Here is a 20,753-nt window from a genome sequence, read left to right as displayed (position 1 = left end):
TTCGCCCTAAAATAGTTTTCAATTAACTCTCCCATTTTCTGACTTCTCTTTGGTTCCCGTAATACTGCATTGTTTAGCTGCCATGTTGCTCGCTTTGGCAGAGGTGCTATTAGCCCTTCTAGAGTGAGTGTTACTGGGGCAGGGACTGGGAGCCCACTTGCCAGCAAGATATCCACACCCTTTCTTTTTACACCCATGCTGCTAAAGTAACATCGCGGGGAACCCTCTGCATTTAATTCTCTTCTCATCTTGGCGCAGCAGATGGGTCTCCTGAAGATTCGCAAAATCCCACTGTAATTTCCCCAGATGTCCCTGTATTGTCTTACGCTTCATGGGGGAGTTGAGGCCATGAGCATTCCATGTACCCACCCGCAGTGCCAACATCACATTATCGAAATAAGCAGAGCTAAACATGCTGCTGAAATATCCACACAGGGCGGCCACCCAAAAAAGTCAGCCCACTCCTCCCATGTCGCCTCAACTCCGATACTGGTGGACATCCAACTTGTATTTCCAACAGAAACGGCAACCAGAAAAACGAAAAACAACCCTCTAAGGGTGTACTTTAGCCCGATTACTGAATGCTCCCGCATAGAGGCACTTCCAGCACGCCCAAGGCCACCCAAGCCCCTCACCACGTCAAAGTGCAGCCCTCCTCCTTCTCCCCTTTCAGAGAACCAACCAACTTTCTGCCATCAACTTATTACCCCAATAAAACATGACTTATGAGCCCTCTGAGCTCAACAAGTTAGGCCTCATCATACCCCGCAACCCGCCCTCTCATATGAAGCCATCGCAGATCAGTGACATTTATCAAGAGTGTGCATGCATCAAGGTGTGCTCTCCAGTCGCTCTTCCTGCCTATTCAGTCTGCTTTTGCCAGCAGGGCCAGGCACCTGAGACCGCTTCCTCCCCTGGTCCTGAGGTGGGTCCAAGCGACACTCCTGGCTCTCTTCCTTGCGATCTCGGTTTTACTCCATCAGAGCTGCTGCGTCGTCCTCCTTGCCCACAGTATTTTTACCCCTTTACCTCAAAAAGCAGTTTACACAAGAATCCCCCACCTATAAGGGCTGCTCTTGTCTCGCAGCCATGTTGTAACAACATTTAGTTTCTTGTGCCTGTAGAGAGTGGCATGCAAGAAATGCTGCAACAGCACCAAGTCAGAGCCCCTGAAGTGAGCCACCTTTGACTTTCAGGCTTACCTCATCACTCATTCCTTCTGACCGTAAAAATGTATCCTAGTGAGTACGTCCGGGCACAGGACATTTTTAATCTGGAACGCTGTATACACCCTGTCTGGTCTAGAAGGAGCTCTTCACTCTCTGGCAGTTGCATTATGGAGCGGAGCAGGGCCTCGACATAGGAGGGTAAGTCCTAATCTTGTATCTGCTTGGGAATTGCTCTTATCCGAATGTTGTTACGCCTAGAACTATTTTCAGCGTCTTCCTGCTTGACTGCAACCACCTCCAACTGCTGCTCCAAATCCTCCCTCCTCTCTGATAGCATGGATTGCTCATGGGCCTGCTCAGACACCATACCCTCCAGCTTAATCCGTGATTCCGCCCCTGTCTATGCGTCCCTGAATTTCTTGTGTGAGTTCATACTTCATTTCAGCTAGCATTGCTTTTATGTCCTCCTTCGTGGCCGGCCTCCCAAGGGAATCTCCTCTCGGTGAGGGTGGTAATGCTACAGCGTGGACTTGAACACTGGTCTGCTGGGATTTTCTAGCAGGCCCTTCTTGTGCTGTCCACATCTGTTTGATGTTCCCGGAGGCTGGCCCCCTGGGTTTATCCACAATCAATGCCATCAACTCTCGGGTCGGGGTAGGGCAAAGGGACCCCACTCCACGTGCAACAGGTCAGGTACCTTCACTCCCAGGGCTCAGAGGGTGATAGCCTCCCCCGTGGACACACCCCACAGCTGTAGTAACGTGTTGCATGCTACCGCTAAGAGCCAGCACCACTTTCAGGCCTCTAGTTATGGGTCTTCGCATGGATCACTTTAGGGTCCAATGCTATCATGCATGCCAGTAGCAGTAGCTCCTATCAGGGCTTCCAGTGAAACAGGCAGGTCCCGGGCACATAACTTTTGCACCGCACAGGCTCCACCATAGGATACCCAGTGTGCCAGATCTGCAGTTACAAATCAGGCGTGGGGGCAAGGAAAGCATTCTGCCCAGGCCATCCATTCAAATATTCCTAATCAGCAGGTCAGGTCTCCCACGGCTCGATCACGCCAACCTTCACAGAGGCAGCATATGCTTTACCCAGCCACTCAAGGCACCTTCAGCTGCTCCAAGCTGACGGTGCACCACTCCCCACCATGCAGTTGCGCTGCAAACCTAATGGTCTAATACCCACTGCAGGTAAGCAGATCTCCAGTCCTCTCACCTCAGGGGACTGCTATCTTTGCCAAGCGGGCTGCAGCGGAGCTCACAACAGGCTCATGATTCTGCCGGCAGAACCGTTCTCGGTTGGATCCTGGGGTTCTGGGCTAATCTAAAAGTATCTCCCCCACCACCCCCCAGCCCCCCATGTCCGGTCTCATCAGGGGGTGCCAGAAAAGGGGTCTTATCAGCCTCAAGCAGCGTGAGCTCATGGCGCTTGCATCTGCTCTGATCGCCAGTCGGCCATTCCCCCTGAGTGTTCTCAATTGTTTGGGACACCCATACCCTGCCACAGGAATCAATGGATTCCTGAACAAAGGCAAGAGGGCCACTGTAGCCTCTTGGTTTCTATTTCCTTTACTCCTTGTTTCCCAAAGTCCTGGGAAGCCTTGACTCTGCCTTTTTATCCTTGACTGCCAGTTGGGTGCAAGGACCATATATAGGTCTCGGGTTGCCTCTTGCCAGACCAGCTGGAGCCTTCCCAAGGACTTTGTGTTTGGGTACACCCTTGTTGTGTGACCTGTAAAAATGCAGTATGAAGTCAACTCACATTCTGTATTGTGAGTGTCTGGTTTTGGTTGTGTGATACAATGCCTGGGCCAGCGCTGACTGGAATGAATGCAGTGTAGTGCTCTGAAACACTGGGTGCTTAGACCAATCCACATTCTGTGCTATGTGTGTCTGGTTTTGGGTGAATGGCCAGAATGCCTGTGAGCCTGGTTGCCTGCCTGCATGAATGCACTCGTGTATGATTGGCTGACTCTGTCTGGCTGAGCATGAGTTAATGGGGAACAAATGTGTATAATTAGGGACCCCCTCACTAACCAATTTGTTCTGAAACTGAAACCTGAAGCTTGAATCCTGGGTCCAGTCAGAGGACGGAGTCTGCAGCTGCATTTATTCAAGGAATACAAAGACTGCTGAGCTGACCCAAGGGTGGAATCAAGAGAGAACCTGGATAGGCAACCTCTTCCCGAGCTACGAGGGACCATGGTGTACCTGCTGCTCTTCTTCCGTAGTACCTGGAAGCTAGTCCTTTGTCCTGCCGTCCGAAGAAAGGGTCTTTGTGAGTCCATAAGATGAGTGCCTGGACATCTTTATCTGAAGAGGTCCAATTGTCGCCCAGGGTGCGGAGGAGTGTTCATGATCACTGGAAGCCAGATTTTTGCATATACCCAGAAGAGGGGGTACCCTGTCATAGTGCTGCTTGACACCCGGAGCTGTGAAAGTATCAAATCTCTTGAGAATCCTTCAAGGGACATCCCTGACACACCATCTGACCACTCTTTCCCACCAAAGAACATCCCGGTTCGCTGTGGTCAGAGGAGGGTCTGCCGGTGGGTGTCCGCCACCAAAATCCAAAGATGTCCTGGGGCTGTCGACCTGGTGAGGGCCTGCAGTGCAGTCCAGTGGTTGAATCCAGGTTGCCAGAAGCCATCCAATAGACTCCATGCTGCGGCTGCAGAACCGAAAGTCTGTAAATCGCGAAATACTGAAACCCGACAACTACTTCGGCCACTTCCCCCGTTGCTGCTGAAAGGCATCCAAGGTTCCCAAAGGTCTTATCTTCTTCAGCCAGGCCTTGTCGGGATCCACAGCAGGTTTTACCTTTGCGGGACATCCACAGCCGTACTAACGACCCGCCAATGGAGACCGTCACGAAGACCAAAAGTGCTACCTTTCCGGCACTGCTTGGTTCCTTCTTTTCTCTTGACCTCCCTGTGATGACTCCTACCAATGGGAGTCCATCCTCGAGGGGTACTATTGCGTAAAGCCTAGAAACTCTTTGCCTGCCAAGGCACTACCGGTACTGTGATGAGGAGCATCTTCTAGCCTCAGGAACGCCCAGGCATCCCGGATTCATTTTGGATCCTGGTTTCCTGTAGCCTCTCTGGTACTATGGGGGTGGCGAGACCTGTAGAAGTAAAGCAGAGCATTATTAAACTTATTTTGACTGGCCATAATATGCAAGATAAAATACAACCTAACATTTCCCTTTCAGGTTGCAGAGGTACTATTTCAGCCTAAAGAAAGTATACTGACAATGTTTCTAAAAAGTGTATTTTTTTGGGTTAAAAAAAAAGTTTTATTAAGTGCATTTGGTTACATTTAGTGACCTTTTACAATGCTAATCCTTCATAAAAAGAAAATACTATATAAAATACAATACATATATCATATTAAGACCCACACACTTTATAATCTGATGAGATCAAACTCATCTCGATGAACCAAATAAAATCAATCCCTACAAAAATGTGATAATTAATCCTCTTAAAACAATTACATTTATATTAAGAACTCCATGGCCAGTTTCCGAACAACCCGTTGCCATATATAAAAGGCTGACGAAGCAGTCACTAATGAGACTGCGCTGAAAATTGAACTCCAGAATTGATCCGAAGTATGAGAGTTAATGTTTTTGTAAGCCTTCCCATACTCCAGAATCAGAGCCACATTTGGTCAGGATATGGCAAGGTGTTTGTCTGTTTAGCACACAATCTACATAACCTTTCAAGCCTAGGAATTCCCTCCCAAGCCCCTTTATTTTCAGAGAGGGGTAGAGTGTTTAGTCAAAGGTCAAGTATGAATCTAATGAAAACTGGTAACTGAAGTTTTAGCAAATAGGAGTTCGGAGAGCCCAGAAAAAAAGCCTGATGCGAGTGGACCTCGTACTTGCGGAGGCCGGCCAAATAGTCCAGTGCTAACCCTGTACCAAGTGTATTATTTATGTGTATGCATTTATCTGAACCTTATTTTATCACCTAAGATAGTGTGTGGACATTCCTTTGTGGGGGATTGGGGATTCACTGGATTTAAGAACCAGCCTGCATTACCTCCTGAGAGTCTCAGCCTTGGTTGTTTGTCCATAGCTACCCCATAGAGAACCTGGGGTGCTCTGTGCTCCTACCCAAACCATATAGCTGGCAGAAGTACAGATACCCCTTCGTCTTAGACCATGCTAAGCAAAGGGGTGATGGAGCCAGTACCTCAGTGCCTCTGGTGCTCTGCAGTGTACTCCAGATACTTTCTGGTAAGGAAGAAGTCAGGAAGTTGGATACCCATTCTAGACATGCCACGCCTTATCAAGTTCCTCAAATCCCAAAAGTTAAAGCATTGTCACGTTGCGCAATGTGTGCGACCAACTGGCGGAAGGAGATTTCCTGGCGACCCTCGACTTTGAGAATGCGTACTTCCACATGCCCATTCATCACAAAAACCAGAGGTACCTGCGTTTTGACATTCATTGGCACCATTAACAGTTCAAGGCCCTATCCTTCGGACTGAAATCTGCTCCATGGGTGTTCACCAAATGCTTGGCCCCGGTATCTGCGCCACAAAGGAATCCATGTCTGTCCTTACCTGGATGATTGGCTCATCAGATCCCGCTCTCACCCACTGGCACTCGAGCACACCGCGACAGACACCCACACCCGGACTTCTCTTGGATTCTGGATAAACTATCAGAAGTTGTGCGTAGTGCAATCTCAGAATGCACTATTCCTGGATGCCCACCCCAACATACTCTCGAGTCTGGTGACTCCTTCGGAAGAGAGGGTGAATGTCATCCTGGGAAAGGTCCAACGGCGGTCTGTGGCTTCCGTTGCAGCAGTCCAGTCCATGAAGTCCTTGCTGGGAATTATGTCCTCCTGCATCCATCTATTTCCCTTTTACAGACTGCAGATGAGACCCCTTTAAGAGTTTATGTATGCCAGATGGCAGCAAGTCACTGGCACATGGAAGGACAAGATCACCCTCAATCTAGCATTCACCCTCAATCTAGCATTCCGTCAGGCCCTGCAATGGTGGTTCGTCCACATGTCTCGCAGGGCGCTCCCTTTCAGATCCCTGCGTAACAGGCGACCATCATGGCTGACGCCTCCCTAGAGGGTTAGGGGGCCCACACAGGACATTCTTAAGCCAGAGGGCTCTGGCATCTGGAAGAGAAGGAGTTGTACACCAATGTCCTGGATCAGCAGGCAGTCTTCTGCGCCCTCAAGTATTTTCAGCCTCAGCTCCAGGGGAAGGTGGTGCGGGTCTTCACTGACACCACCACCACCATGTTTTACTTCAGGAAGCAGGGATGGATGCGCTCCCCTGTTTGCTCTCTGGAGGCACTGAATCTGTGGCGCTCAACGTATGTTTCTTTTTGCATTTCACCTGGCAGGTGTCCACAAAAACATTGCAGACTCTTAGCAGGGAGCTGCTGTCCTACCACGATTGGGAGCTTAAGCAAGCGCAAGTATCTTGTCTCTTCAACGAGTTGGGTCTTGTTAGGGAGAATTCTCATTTCATGGCTAATTTCCCTTACCTAGTGAGTCCCTCAGCTGCTTTGCTGGATCTCTGGAGTTATTTCTTTCCACTTGGTAAGAGTGTGAGCTTTTCCCGCACTCTTACTTGTGTTTTGCTATGTGTTTTTACCTGTTTTTGGTGATTGTGGACTCTGGAGTACACCACTTCGGTAGCCCCCTTCTTTTGTGTGTCACACAGCATCTTCCGTGTAGTAACACAGGGTTGTCGTCGTTCAGACTTCCCACTGACTCCATTTTTGAGGCTGACTACTGTCCCCCAGAAAAGGGTAAAGTTACCATTAACTTTACTTAGTCAAATTAACCACAGATCCAGTACACCCCATCTTACATGGAGTGCTGGAAAGGGTTACTCCTTAGCCCTTTTTAATCTGTACCTCCTAGAGCGTTCTTTCGCTCTTTTAACATTTAGACTTGGCTGGTGGCAGTGGTATCTACCCTAATTTTCTACCGGGGTTATCCTATATAACTGTGGTAATATTATAGGCTATTGTGTTAGCCTCGAACTTAAACCCGCTTGACCAAATGCTTTTTTCTTTTGGCTCCAGTTTATTAGTCATTTCTTTTTGTTAAACTCCTTGTGTTTTACTTTGCGCGGCAAATCAGGTTTGCCTTCTTTGTTCACTGTCTGTTCGCGGGCTTCTGCCAAGAAGCCCTCCTCAAGGCGCCTGGGTGTCTAGGTGGGCTGAATGTGAGGGAGGGGTGTAGTCACCCCCTGCACAGGGTATCCTAGGAAACCCAAGTTGCACTTTTTCATGATTGGCTGAGGTGGTTGTCCGGGCTGGACAATCCCCCTGCTGGGTGATTGACAGCCAGGCTGTGTGAATGGGGGATTTTCGCATAAAAGGCAGGTCTCTTGGGCTCAAGTCAGAGAGTCGCCACTGGAGCTACAAGTAACCGAAGAGAAGCGGAGGAAAGGTTGACTGCTGCAACCCTTCAACGACTGAGAGAAGATCCACTCCGGAGTCTTCTTCCCTTGAGCCTGGTGGGGATAACCAGCTCATCATCTTCAGCCAGAGGTCCCCTTCGTGGTCGAAATTGCTGCACACTGCTGTAGTGGTCTGGATAGCTATCTGAAGAGCCTCTCCTGTTTTTTAAGGAGGGCACCTTTTATTCATCGTCGCTGCTGCCGGCCTCATCCTTGTGTGGTGTAGACCCCCTTCATCGTCCTTCTTCGTGCCGAAACCAGTAATTGTGGGTCTACAGGAAACTACCAGGAACAACTGCTGTGGCACCAGCTTCTTCTTTGAAAAGGTACTGTGTCCTGCTTGAGGAATTTTGGATGATATCCCTATTCTTCGCTTATAAGGCTTGCCCTTATTTTTCCCTCCTTATAACTTTTGCTTCCGAACATTTGACAATATCTAAAGTACTCTTGGCAACTTTGAATCGCGAACTATCCGACGTGTGATCCTCGACACAGGCACCCGGTTCCACTTGACACTGGCTCCGGCCCCTTGACTCTTGCATTTCTGTCCATGAGTGTTCTTCGATTCTGTTTGCCTAACTAACATATTGCCTATGATTTTTGCCCCCAACTATCTCTGGGTATCTCAGGTGCTAAGTGTGTTTTTGCCCGGTAGCATTTCTTGCCGCGGATACGCGTTTATTTAGTAGACCGAACTGTCAAAAAGTTATCGCAATCGTATTCACGGTAACGTGTTTTGTTCCATAATACCAGTTCTCTCAAACACAGTGTACTTACCCTGATTCCTACCATACAAAGTGAATTGGTCAGTTGTAGTGTATTTAACGTGTGATTTTAAATTTAATAGAAGTGTTGTGTTGATAACGAATGGTTTAAAAATAAATATACTTATATTTTTCCACCTGAAACCTTGAGTCAGTGTTTGCTTGAGGCACAGTAATTGTGGTCCCTTTGTGTAATCTCTTCTACTGCTCATATACTCTTGAGATAAGCCAGGCTGCTCCGCTTCTGCGACCACTTTAACATAGTAGTACAGGCTTGTACCAAAGGTAAAACTTGTATTGCCACCTGTAGTCTTAATTGTGTGTAGTGGTCCCTAAGGGCACTGCACAGGATTCTGCCTAACAGGTCTCCCCCAATCGACATCTTGGCAACAGCTACCAAGGCAAGTGTCAAAAGTTTGGCAGCAGGTATCCTCAGCCAAGGGATCTGGGGGATGCCTTCTCGTTCCCTTGTGAAAGCCTCTTCCTGTATGCTTTCCAGCAGTTTCCGCTGTTGCTATGAGTGATCCACACACTTGGACGTTGCCACTGCAAGATGACCCTCATTGCACCGTTATGGCCAAGGCAGATCTTCATGCCAAAGGTTCTGTCGTACTTTCATCTCAACGAGCCTTTGGTTCTATCAGTTTTCTTTGCAAATCCTTCTCCGCCTGCTGAAAGGTCATTGCATTCGCTGGACATTGCGCATGCCCTGAAGTTCTATATGTCCCGCTTGAAGGACTTTTGAAAGAACTTTTTGTCAATTTTGTACCTGTGGGACATGAGAAGGCCCTGTCTAAGGCTTCCATCTCCAGGTGGCGCTCTGGCTGTATCGTGCATTGCCATCGTCTGACAACAGACCACTTCCTGGCCAGCCAAAAGCCTATTCTACTAGAACCATCACAGCGACTACAGCATTTCTCTCTGGTGTTCACCTACTCGACATCTGCAGGGCTGCTACGTGGCGGTCTACCCACACCGTCACAAGATTCTACTGTGTTGACAGGGATTCCAGGGAGGAGTCCTGGGGTTGGCCAAGCAGTGCTGCACAAACTTTTCGTTTGAGTTGAGTCTGTTCCAGGGTTAAGTGTATTGCTTCTGTGAGCCTTGCCACCTCCCATGATTGTGTGTATGTACTGCTATGTAATCATATTCATGAGCCTGTGAATCCATGAAAGACCCCTCCATGCTGGAGAAGGAACAAGTTACTTACCTGTAACTCTTGTTCTCCAGCATGGTTCTTCCATGGATTCACATGCAAACCCTCACTCCTTCCCCGCTCTGGCTCTTCTTGGTTCATACTGCCACGTGCGCTACCAAATCTGAAGATGGTCACCGGAGTGGAGCTTAGGAGGACAAGTGTCATTGGCTGGGGCAGTATGAACCAAAGTGACACTGATAGGCTATAGAAGCGACGGGCAGTTTTAAGCTTACAACTCAACTGCTTTAATTTTATTGAGGATTCCCAGCCTGATGACTGGGAATATTCATGAACATGTAAAACCATGCAATACCCATGCTAGCGAACAAGAGTTACAGGTAAGTAACTTGTTCCTTCCTCTGCCCCCAGAGCCCTTTTTCAGTCCTTCCCTCAGCCGCCAGAGCTTTCCCTTGCCCCGGAGAGCCCTTTTCGCCTCCTTTTTTTTTTTTTGTTGTCCCCATTCCCTGACACAGCCTCCCCCGAAGTCCTCTGTTTTGCACAGCCATTTCCCCGACTCGGCTTGCATTTGACCCTAAGAGCCAGGCTGCACCTTATGCCTCTTTTCTTTTGTGCTCCCCCAAACCTTGACCCTATTTTGTTCTCCCTCAGCACCCTGGCCCTCTTGTACTTACCCCAAACCATCCCCTGAGACCTTCTCTCACTCCCCCTCTTACCCTTAGCATCCAACTCACTCTTTTTGTTCTTCCTTTCACCCACAAGCCTACCTCTCTAACCCACTTCTCTCTCTCCTTTCAACCCTCTTTTGTGCCTCCCCTCACCAATCCTCTTTTTTCGCTTACCCCATCTTGGCCACCTTTTGTGCGCCTCTCTAGCACCCTGCCCCTCTATTGGGCTCCTTCCAGCAGCCCAGCCCTCTGCGCTCCTCTGCACTCCAACCGTCTTCGGTGCTTATCCCAACCCCATGACCCAGTCCCCAAACTCCTGTCAGACTTTTGTGCACCATCAACCGCCTCTGCCCCATCACCCACTCCGTGCCCCTCTTTTTTCTGCCTTCTCGCTCTGCCTACACCTATACACATTCTGCTCCCTCAGCCAACCCATTCCCTCTTACCAGACCCACCACCTCCCTCTGCCCTAGCTTGCTCCACTGCCCTCAATCACTCTACCTCACCTCTCTCTATCCACGACCTACCACCAACCTCCTTTACTTCACCCCTGCCTACCCATCCAACCCTAGCTCACAAATGCCTACCTCCTGCCACATGTCCAATGTTACCCTGCCCTCTCCCACTTTAGCTCACCCCTGCTACACCACTCCAGCTAACCCCTGAAATTACCATACTTTAAAAAATTCCACACATGCCTGCAAGTTGGTGTTTGCTGACACATACTATTAGCAATAGAAATTGATACATGATTTTACTACATCAATGGAGAGACGTCTTTCTACAAATCATATAACTAATGTTATCTGCCTGCAAACAAGTTTTTACTGCATTCTTACCTATAAATGTACCAAGCAATAACAACTTAAAACACCAACTATTTGTCATGTCAATGCTTGTTTTTTGTACTAATCTTTGACTATTTAAAGTGTGCCTTACTGTAATACTGTAAACAGTTGGAATATATTTTTACCTACCTGTGTGGGCCTTTTGAATTACCATTTCTGAAAATTGTGAATTTTACTGCACAACAGTGCCTCCTTCCTCCTTACTTGAACCTTACAGCTTGGCCTATACTACATTAAGAGAATGATTAAGCTCAGTTAGGGTTATGAAAAACCCTTGCTAACCATAGGATGGGTACCACAGATAGTGACTTTGAAAAACCTTCCCAACACTGACCATTTCAAAGGAAGTTGTGGAGTTGCCCATTTGTGACCCTTCAAATTATTATATTGTCAGTTCCCTCTCCCACCTTCAACCTAATGAAACCAGCAAACAAACCAGATATAGTTCCCCGTGATTAATTATTGCAACAATACCCACTAGTCACCCTTTAGTGAGAGCCTCCAATCAGGGCTCTCCCCCAACCCACACTTCCCCTTTCAACCATATGTCATGTATAGACCAATATTAAGTCCAAACCTTATTTTCGCCCTAAACTGCAGAGATATTAGAGGTGTTACATCACAGGGTCATCCAGCCCCTTCCCAAATAACAATTTAATTCCTTTGAAGATTCTGCCCCTGCCACATATCTAGACCATCTCCCTCACCCTGGCCAGACCCAGAGTTCATGACCAGAGCGATCAGACGTAAATGAGTCCCCCTAGCTGTCTCCGTCCTTGACTTCCTTAACCAATCTGATTATTTACTCTTTATTATTGAGTCGAAACTGTAATCCAAATGGGAAGAGCCATACGTATTCTATTCTCTCCTGGATCAGGGCATTTCTGGTCGACTTAAGCTTCATTCCTCTCCCCATAAGAGTAATTGGGTTATTATCCCTTTTACACTCCAACAACAAGGCTTGTGTATGCTCGGGTCCAAACGGACATTGCACTCCATGGTTCCTGGTGCATTCAGAGATACGACTAGGATGCTTTCTTGCACCCTTGTTATTTTCATTGTACATACATGATTTACGTCAGCACCTTGTCAATTGCACTCCTGATGTCCCTTGTTTTGGTAATATACCCATTCCAGTTTGGTTGTATGCAGATGATTCAGTTCCAATTGATAGGACTCAAATAGCGCTTCAGTACTTGATAACTGCATATCTGATTTTTATGGGGAAATTGGCAGTAATGGGATGTCAAATAGGCTAAAAACACAGAAAATTACCCGTATTCAAAGCAGGTAATGACCCGCTTAAAATGTGCACGTCTTATAATTATTCGGGAGTTACTTTCAATAGGTGGCTTATTTAGATTTGCTACCGAAAATATAAAGTCTGGCCCGAAGAGCATATATGGCCAAACCAAAGGCCATAGCCAAATATGGTGCTTGTTTATGGGCATTGTCTAGTTGGACATGCAAGCAGACCAAATAAAATCATTATTTTAAAGCTCTCCTTTGCCTGCCACACTCTCCGCCAACCTTTGCTGTCCATGAAGAGCTGGGAATGGCTAACCTTGAGGATGATTTACTGTGCGAACCTGTGAAGCTCTTGTTCAATATATGGTCTGATGAAAAGGCAGTACTGTCGCAAACCATATTAAATTACATAACCTCTAGTGAGATAAACTGTATGTCCACCCATGTCTTTTTTTATAAGAAAATGTTTGATCAAGATAAATGTTGTGGCCACTTCATGAATCCAACAAACACCCCGCATTTCAGAGTTATAACCTATTTCCCTGCTCTTTAGTGTATGGGCTAGATGAATGAGCTGTGGGGAATCCCCTGTATACCACCTCAAATGATCCCGTCACTTAGCGGGCAGATGATCCTGATCACAGATCCTCCAGGTCATAACTAAGGAATGTTGCCCAGTGAGACTGTCACAGATGTAAAAGACTAAGCTATTTTTAGAAATTGTGTCTTTGCATGTGAAATTCTAGTCTGTTTTTTAACGTGCATACTCCTTGTTAACACTACATCTTTGCTCCTTTTTATAGTTTCCTATTTTCCATATTACACTTTTATGTGCACCCTGAAGTAATCGGCTCCAGATTTTGTGAATGGATCACTCTTGTCAGCAAATCACAAGTACTTTAATATATACCTTTACCGCAGCTCAAATGGTGGGAGTAGAAGAGGAGAAAGGAAAGCCTCTACACCTCATTCCCCCACCCCCAGTTTGGAACAGTCATTAATTTGCAGCGTACCTAAAGGATAATCCACCTTAAAATGTTACCAATGATTTATAGCCATCAGCTGTGATACACAATAGTGTTTTAGTAAGTTGTAGCCCCCACTACCTCTGACCACCCTCCTCGGCGACAAAACAAGGGTAATTCTGATCTGTAACTTTCACCTCTTTTGCCCTTTTGGATTACTATGGTAGAGTACGGGAGAATAAGATAAAAAATAGAATTTGCTATATTGTGGTGTGTAGTGTCGGATAACTGAAAATGACATTGTTTTGCTCTATTGTCAAGGGTGGTACAACCTTCAGCCTGCCACAGGATACTTGATATACATATATATGAGTTAATTACCAGTCGACAATATTGTCTGCTAAAAATATTAGGAATATTTGTTTGTCACAATCAGGAGTTGCGCACCAAAACATCATTGTATGTATAGAAGTCTTCTTCCTCCTTCACACCTGTCTACCATTTCAACATTTACAGAGTGGTGTTATCCTGGCCGAAATCGCAGGTAACTGAAATGGCGTAGAAAAAACATTGGCTCTTCTCAGCATGATTATCTTGTCTTTTGTTTTTCCACTGCATGCTGGACAAGAGGATTAATAAAAAAAGACTTGACCTTATGCTAAACTTGTAGTACTTGCGCAAAAAGCAAGACAATATTCAACAGGAGCTGTCTCAGTTTTTCTTAGCTGGGATTATGTGCCTACCTATTGTGCGTACTGCTGTTATTTGCATCCCAGAGGTGTGGTGGTGCCGTCTGTACTGCTAGCAGGATGAGGGCGAGCGGCAGATTTGCACTCGAGGGGATGCTTTTAAGATTCACAGGAGGGACTAGATTCACGCCTTTCCCTACGTGGATGATTGGCTCTTCTGAGCTGGCTCACTGCAGTCTGTCTCAGATCACCTGTACTGTGCCATCTACTGCATAACTGTGGCCTCTCTGATCCTCCTATTCATTGGGGCAGTCCTGGACACAAACGAGGACCTTGTCCACATCATCCAGATCATTTAACAATTTCAATATCAGCCTTGAAACCCAGCCTCATCTTCTCTTCGCCTCCATGGTCTCATGTCCTGTTGCATCTTTCTGGTACCAGAAGCTGGTTGCCGACCCGGTCAGTACAGTGGCTACTCCTCAGCCAATGATTTCAGGTCTAGAGCCGCATGACAGACCTCTTCCTGATCTCGACTTGAGTGTCACAGGATCCACTGTGGTGAAATCGCAGGGACTATTTGCTGAAGAGTGAGCCTTTTGGACAATCTTGGCCTCTGCTGAAGGTGGCCACTGACTCCTCATTGAAGGGCTGTGTGTTCACAAAGTGGTGATCTTGCAGTGAACAGTCAGTGGTCCCTGTAGAACCAAGAGGGCATATCAACGCCCTAGAACTGCCGGCCATCACATTGCCTTTCCCTCCTGTGTGGTGCAGGTGTGTTTAGATCCTTAGGGGTATTACAGTGGCCATGCACTAACCTGAACAAAAGGGGTGGTGAGGGTTTGTTGACTCTACACAAGCAGGCTATGCAACTATGGTTTTTGGTACTGAGCAGGGGCATCTCTTTGTTGGCAGCCCATCTGCCCAGGACACAGAAGGTTGTAGTGGACACTTTCAGCAGGTGTTTATCTCTCGTGTGGGGGTACTGTGCTAGTAAGTCCTGGAGAAGCTCTTTGCTACCTGTGGGACCCTTCAGGTAGATCTTTTGTCTCAAGTGTCTATCAAAGTGTGAGTGAATATGCTCGCACAATCATAGTGCAGAGTCCTCCATCTGAGCCTGGGTAGTCTCAACCTTCATGCATGGCTGCTTACAGGCTGAGTAACAAGTAGTCAGACCTGTCTGCTAAGGTCCTAGACGAGCCTCCTTCTGCCTGGATGTCAGCTGCCAACTTATATCTATGCCTATATGTCAGAGGTTGTCCATATATGCCTAGAGAAGGATCTGGATAATTTGTTGTGCTAGACTTCTTCTGTCTTTGATTGTGTTCTCTCCTAGGCCCAGGAGCGTCTTGAGATTGGCATGTTAAGAGCAACATGGCTGCTATTTTGGTCTTTAAAAGGATGTCTTAACATACCCACAGTTCGTTTTTAAAGGTCTTGTGTAACATCTTTTAACCATGCCATTTTGTTGTTCTTGCATGGGGCTTAAACCTTGTTCTTTCTGCCTTAATGTCTGCTCTGTTTCTGCTTTTGCCTTTGTGGCCTTTGAAAATGCTGTCCTTTATGTCCATTAAGGAAGTAACTTTAAGAAGGAAACCATCCTTCCTCCAAAGTGTTGTGATGAAATTGTCTCTTTGACAGAACAACGAATTTCCAATTTGCTTTTCCTATGCTTCATCCTTTCAGACGAAGGATAGGTTTCATTGTCTTACCCCAAAAAGGCTCCAACATACAATCGCTCTTAAACCACCCTTTCTTGTTTTCCAAATGGTCAACATACCTGCTTTTTTTGTTTGTTGCTTCAGTGCTTCCTGGTGTAGGTCGTGGTTGCTCTCCTCCCTTCCCTAGTTTCTGTCCTGCTCTGGGAGTCTTCCTAAACTCGTGAACACTGTGGGAGGAAGGAACCCATTAGCAGGACAAATTATTTGCCTTCAATAATGTTCTTTCTGATGGATTAGTCTTTCCTAAAACAGATTCTACATCAACATCCCACCTACACCTCATATGTAATGACTGTGACCTATTGAAGCTATGTGAATCCTCATCCTCTGAGCGTGAGAAAAGGGTGGGACTGAGGTCATCAGCCACCGGCAGCTTGACATATACCACCAAAGATGTCACATCCGGAGTCGGGAGTGCAGTAAAAACAGAGCTGCAGGGCATGCCCTGGTGACTGAAATAGTTCCTAAAGCCAGTTTTGCACCTGGGTGATAATTCTAAGTTGAGAAATATGTGAGCACAAGTACTACTCCATTAGAAAGTACACAGGAGGCAAGTACATTTTTCTATTAGCCCACTGTAAATTAAGTCGCTGCCACTGAGCAAGGGCTGGAATGCTTGACATATATTTGACTTATTTTGGCTAAAAGCCAGTACATGAAGTTTCAATGTCCCCTTTTTAATTCTTTAGGCTATTACACATGGTAATGTTTTCAACCTTCTCAGCTTTTTGGGTAGTTTTTGACCAAGTCATGAATCTTGAAAAGATATCAATCCTTGAAGACTTCCACTTAAAATTGCTACTTATATAGTTACTCTGCTGCTTCTAATTTCTTCAACCATACAACCTGGCCATCATCTCCTCAACTCAGTCCATACAAAATTGGGATTTATGTTTAGAGGGAAGGAACTGATGTTATGGTGGCAGAGGTAACTGTTGGCCTGAGGCCATGCATTTGCTATGGGTGCAGTTTTTCCTGTAGTTCTGATGACCTACTCCAGTACTTTTCAAAGTGATTAGACGTCCCAGGAATACTATTGAGGAGGCTGAATAACTGTTTAACAGTTACTACAGCAATTAACTTGTTTGTCTTGGTTAGACCATCACCTGTTCATATAATGTTCTTTTATGTCAATTTTGTATTGGATGTTAAGGTATGAAGCAAAGAAGCATGTGAAACAAGCAACACTTGTGCAAGATGTTAGCAGTTATTTTCTTTTATTAAGTGAACTGTGACTAAAGATACGCCTTCTGCACTGGCAAAAAAACAAAACAACCAATGTGAATGCATCAAATAACAGATGGCATATTCCGAATTTTGCAGTTACTCATAAAAGACAAACCTTAAAATATGCTCACATAATAAAGTCCAAACTGATCCAAAAATACATGAGTTGCATTAGCAGTTATATTTACAACAGGAATGCAGATGTAGTGGGGATAAAATGGATTGAAGACTAAGACATCAAAAAGCAAAGGGGGTTGTCTGTAGTAGTGATTCTAGAACATTTTAACAGCTGCCACGTTTATAGAAAATTAAAACCATGAATACATGATTATATGGCAAAGACCTTCATACAGTATAACTTAACAAGTTATTTCAGGCAATTGGCGTTTGTTTTGATGATACTCTACATTTCATTGGTAATTGGACAACTACCTTTTCTTTGCATCCAACTGCTTAGTGGATTGTCTTCCATGTCCTGCCTGAAATTGTTGTACGCAAACATGTAAAATGATTTTTATCATGTTTTTTACCAGCTTTATCAGATCCAAGCAGCAGACTATCAACATCTCCTCCTCCACGAGCAATTGCGGTGCCACTGTTAGAAATGGGATTTTCTCTAAGGCAGATTGCAAAAGCTGTGGAAGCCACAGGTAAACAGGAACTTGTTCATAATTAGCCAACAGCATTACTATTTTTATATTGTAGTTGAGTTATTGCTATGCGCCTAGATTGAAAGTAAAACACATGTATGACCATTTAGGTTTTTACATAGAGTATGTCAGCTGTTTCCAGTGTCAATTTATACATGTAGTACAACTCACTTTTTACAAAATTCAAGCAGCAGTTTGATAGGGGATCTATTAGAGACACTGTAACAAAAGAGGATTCAAAATAAAAACATCCATAGACTGGGCATTACACTATTTAAATATGTTAGCAAAGGACACAAGCCTGCTGCTTGAGAATGTGTGCATCACATAACTCTACCAAGTTGACAAAAAATGTAATGTGAGTGATCATTTATAAAGTTTTCAACCACACACACATACAGATACAAATACATACGGTAGTAACTGTTTAATGCAACAGAAAAAAAAAATCAACTGTGGCATAAATAATAATGATTAGAGGCACAAGTAAAATAATAATATTCAGATGCACAGATTGTTCCTATTCATGACCATGTGAATCCATGCCAGACCCCATGCTGGAGAAGGAACAAGTTACTTACCTGTAACTCCTGTTCTCCAGAATGGGTCTGGGATGTATTCACATGCAAATCCCCCCCACCCCCCCTCTGTGGCTATTCTTGGTTCATACTGCCACTTTACGTGCTTACCAAATCTGAATATGGCCCCCAGGGGTGGAGCTTAGGGAGAACACCGTCATTGGAAGGACAGTGATTGGTTTAGAGGAGAAATGCAGTTTTCAGGATAAAGCGAAACTGCTTTTCTTTTTTTTTTTCTTTTACACACTTTTTCTTTCTCAGGAGCACAATTTACAAACCTATATATGGGAACAGCAAGCAATAGTTTTGTCCTCATTTTCCCCCCTGTCAATTCCTGTCTGCATGTTCAATAGGCTCATGAGTTTAACTCCCCCGACCCCCTCGCCAATATAACTTTCCAACATTTGAGTGAAACACAGCGTCTCTGTTCGACACATGCAGGTATATTGCGGACCGGACTGTCCTCTAAAGGCTGCCTGCTACAGAATAGAAACCTTGCGGAGTAGCTTGGGTTTAAAGTACATTTGTTCCCTGTTGTCCATGAACTCATGGAACGGCATCCAGGTGTTCAAGTATTTCAAGTAAGAGCCCTATGCCATTGCAGTCTCTTTTTCCATGGCCATCACTACCCATAGTCTCACCCACCACATGGCCACTACCGGCCCCTGTTTGTTTTTCCACGCCTGCGTCAAGTTAATTCTGGACACGCTCAGCATGTGGGTGATGAGGCTGGCCTTGTTTCCTGTGTTCGCATAGCTCCCATCGTTTGCTTCGCCCAGTAAAACTATCACCGGGTCAAGAGGCAGCTGTGTCCCCACTATCTCTTTGATATGGCTCAGAATCTCTTTCCAGTATGTCTCCGCCACTGGGCAGGTCCACCACATGTGTATTAGGTCCCCGGGTTGCCCACAGTCCCTCCAGCATGATAGGGGATAGTCTGGGTTAATGGGTTGATTTCTTTGTGGCGTCATGCACCACCTCAGACAGAGTTTGTACGCCGCCTCTTTAATTGAAAGAGATTTGGAGCTTTTGGCAGCTCGATGCCATATGCGGCTCCATGTCTCCTCCGGAATTGGTTTCCCCACATCTAGTTCCCATTTCTGCATGTATGATGGAGTTTCCTCCGGGTCCACCTCACTCATCAGCCGGTATAGTCTTGACACTCCTTTCTCCAAAATTCCTTCTTTTACAGTTAGTTCCAGCCCTATAGGGTTCCGAGTTGCTTCCTCCTGGACCTTTGTGTTTGTCATCCAATGTCTAATTTGAATGTAATGGAAGCGTTCCCTCTCGGTGATGTGAAATTTATCCTTGCAACCTTTGAATGTTAAGGGTGACCCCTCTGCGTAGAGTTCCCCCAGTGCCGGGGCCTGCCCCCCCCCCCCTCCTCCCTAGTATGTCCAGAAGTCAGGGTGCATTCCTGGTGTGAAATCTGGATTATGAGCCATTGGTGTAAGAGGGCCTCCCCCTTCTTTTATCCCTTTTCCCCGTAGGGCTTTATCCCAATAGTATAGGGTGGCCTTAGTTGTTTCCAGTTGCGTGCCTCCTTTACCTCTATGCCTTGCTGTGAGGAATCCCAAACTCTCGGAGTGTCTTGGTTGCCTCCCTTTCGAGGGTCGCCAAACTATTTTGGTTTTCTCTGGGTGCCCATTGCAACATGTGTGCTACCTGTGCTGCCCATAGATACCTGCAGAATTCTGGTACCCCCAGCACCCCAGAGCTTGTGGCCGAAATAGAACTTTCCTGGGGATAATAGGTTTTTTCTTTTTCCAGATAAAGGACATGACTTCTTTTTGTACATTTTTAATTGCTGGGCCTGGAATGCGTATTGGGAGAGCTCCGGTCACATATAGGAACCTGGGGAGGAGGGTAATTTTGACTGCTGTTATGCCTGCGAGCCACGATAGCTCCTGCATATCCCATCGTTTGATCTCCTATTAGCGTTTTCAGCAGATCTGGGATATTAGCCTGATATAATCTCTCATACATGGGTGTTAGATGTATTCCCAGATATTTTATAGATTTCCGTTCCCATTTCAGAGGGTGGCGACTTTCCCATTCTAAGCCATGTTCTGGGACCTCAGTAATATCAAGTGCCTTGGATTTGGGGTAGTTAATGTGGAACCCGGAGACCCTTGCAAACTCATCCAGCATCTCTTTTGGAAGTAAATTTGTTGTCCTTCAGGAACATGAGGACGTCCGCATAGAGGGCTGTTTTCTGGGACCCAGTGGCGCACACTCCCACCCCTCGGATTCCCGGTTCATCGCGGGCCCTCTGCGCCAGAGGCTTTATGGCCATAGCGAAAATCAATGGTGACAGTGGACACCCCTGCCTTGTGCCCTTTCGGCTAGGGATACTTTCTGTGAGCTGTCCGTTAATTATTAGCTGTGTGGTTGGGTTCCCATAGTTGGCCAAGACCATACGGGTAGAGGTTGGCCCACTGTGATGCCGGAAATGCATCTGAGGGACAGGGCCTCTGAATCCTTGTCCTTTTTCTGTTTTTACCGTGTGTTCTGTCATGTTTTCTGCCCAGGAGTCCATGAGGGACTCCTGGCAGTGCAGCTCTCTTTTGGTTTGGTGAACAGACCCATGGGATACCCTTATGGCACCCATGGGT

The 20,753-nt window shown here is 46.2% G+C and overlaps 1 protein-coding gene across 10 annotated transcripts in view; it reads left to right on the top strand.

Annotated features, from left to right (window-relative positions):
- The window catches only part of HERC1 (HECT and RLD domain containing E3 ubiquitin protein ligase family member 1), a 3,379,312-nt gene that overhangs the window by 1,815,060 nt on the left and 1,543,499 nt on the right, over positions 1–20,753 (top strand). For all 10 annotated transcript variants that reach the window (XM_069624399.1, XM_069624403.1, XM_069624396.1 and 7 more), the window contains exon 41: positions 17,444–17,560. In XM_069624399.1, coding sequence (XP_069480500.1) covers positions 17,444–17,560 — 117 coding nt within the window. The remainder of the gene's footprint in view (positions 1–17,443; positions 17,561–20,753) is intronic.

The sequence above is a fragment of the Ambystoma mexicanum genome, chromosome 11, assembly GCF_040938575.1.
Source record: "Ambystoma mexicanum isolate Mex_15411 chromosome 11, UKY_AmexF1_1, whole genome shotgun sequence".
NCBI classification, from domain to species: Eukaryota; Metazoa; Chordata; class Amphibia; order Caudata; family Ambystomatidae; genus Ambystoma; species Ambystoma mexicanum.
Note: the sequence above shows the minus strand (reverse complement) of the source record. Positions and strands in the feature narration are given on the sequence as shown.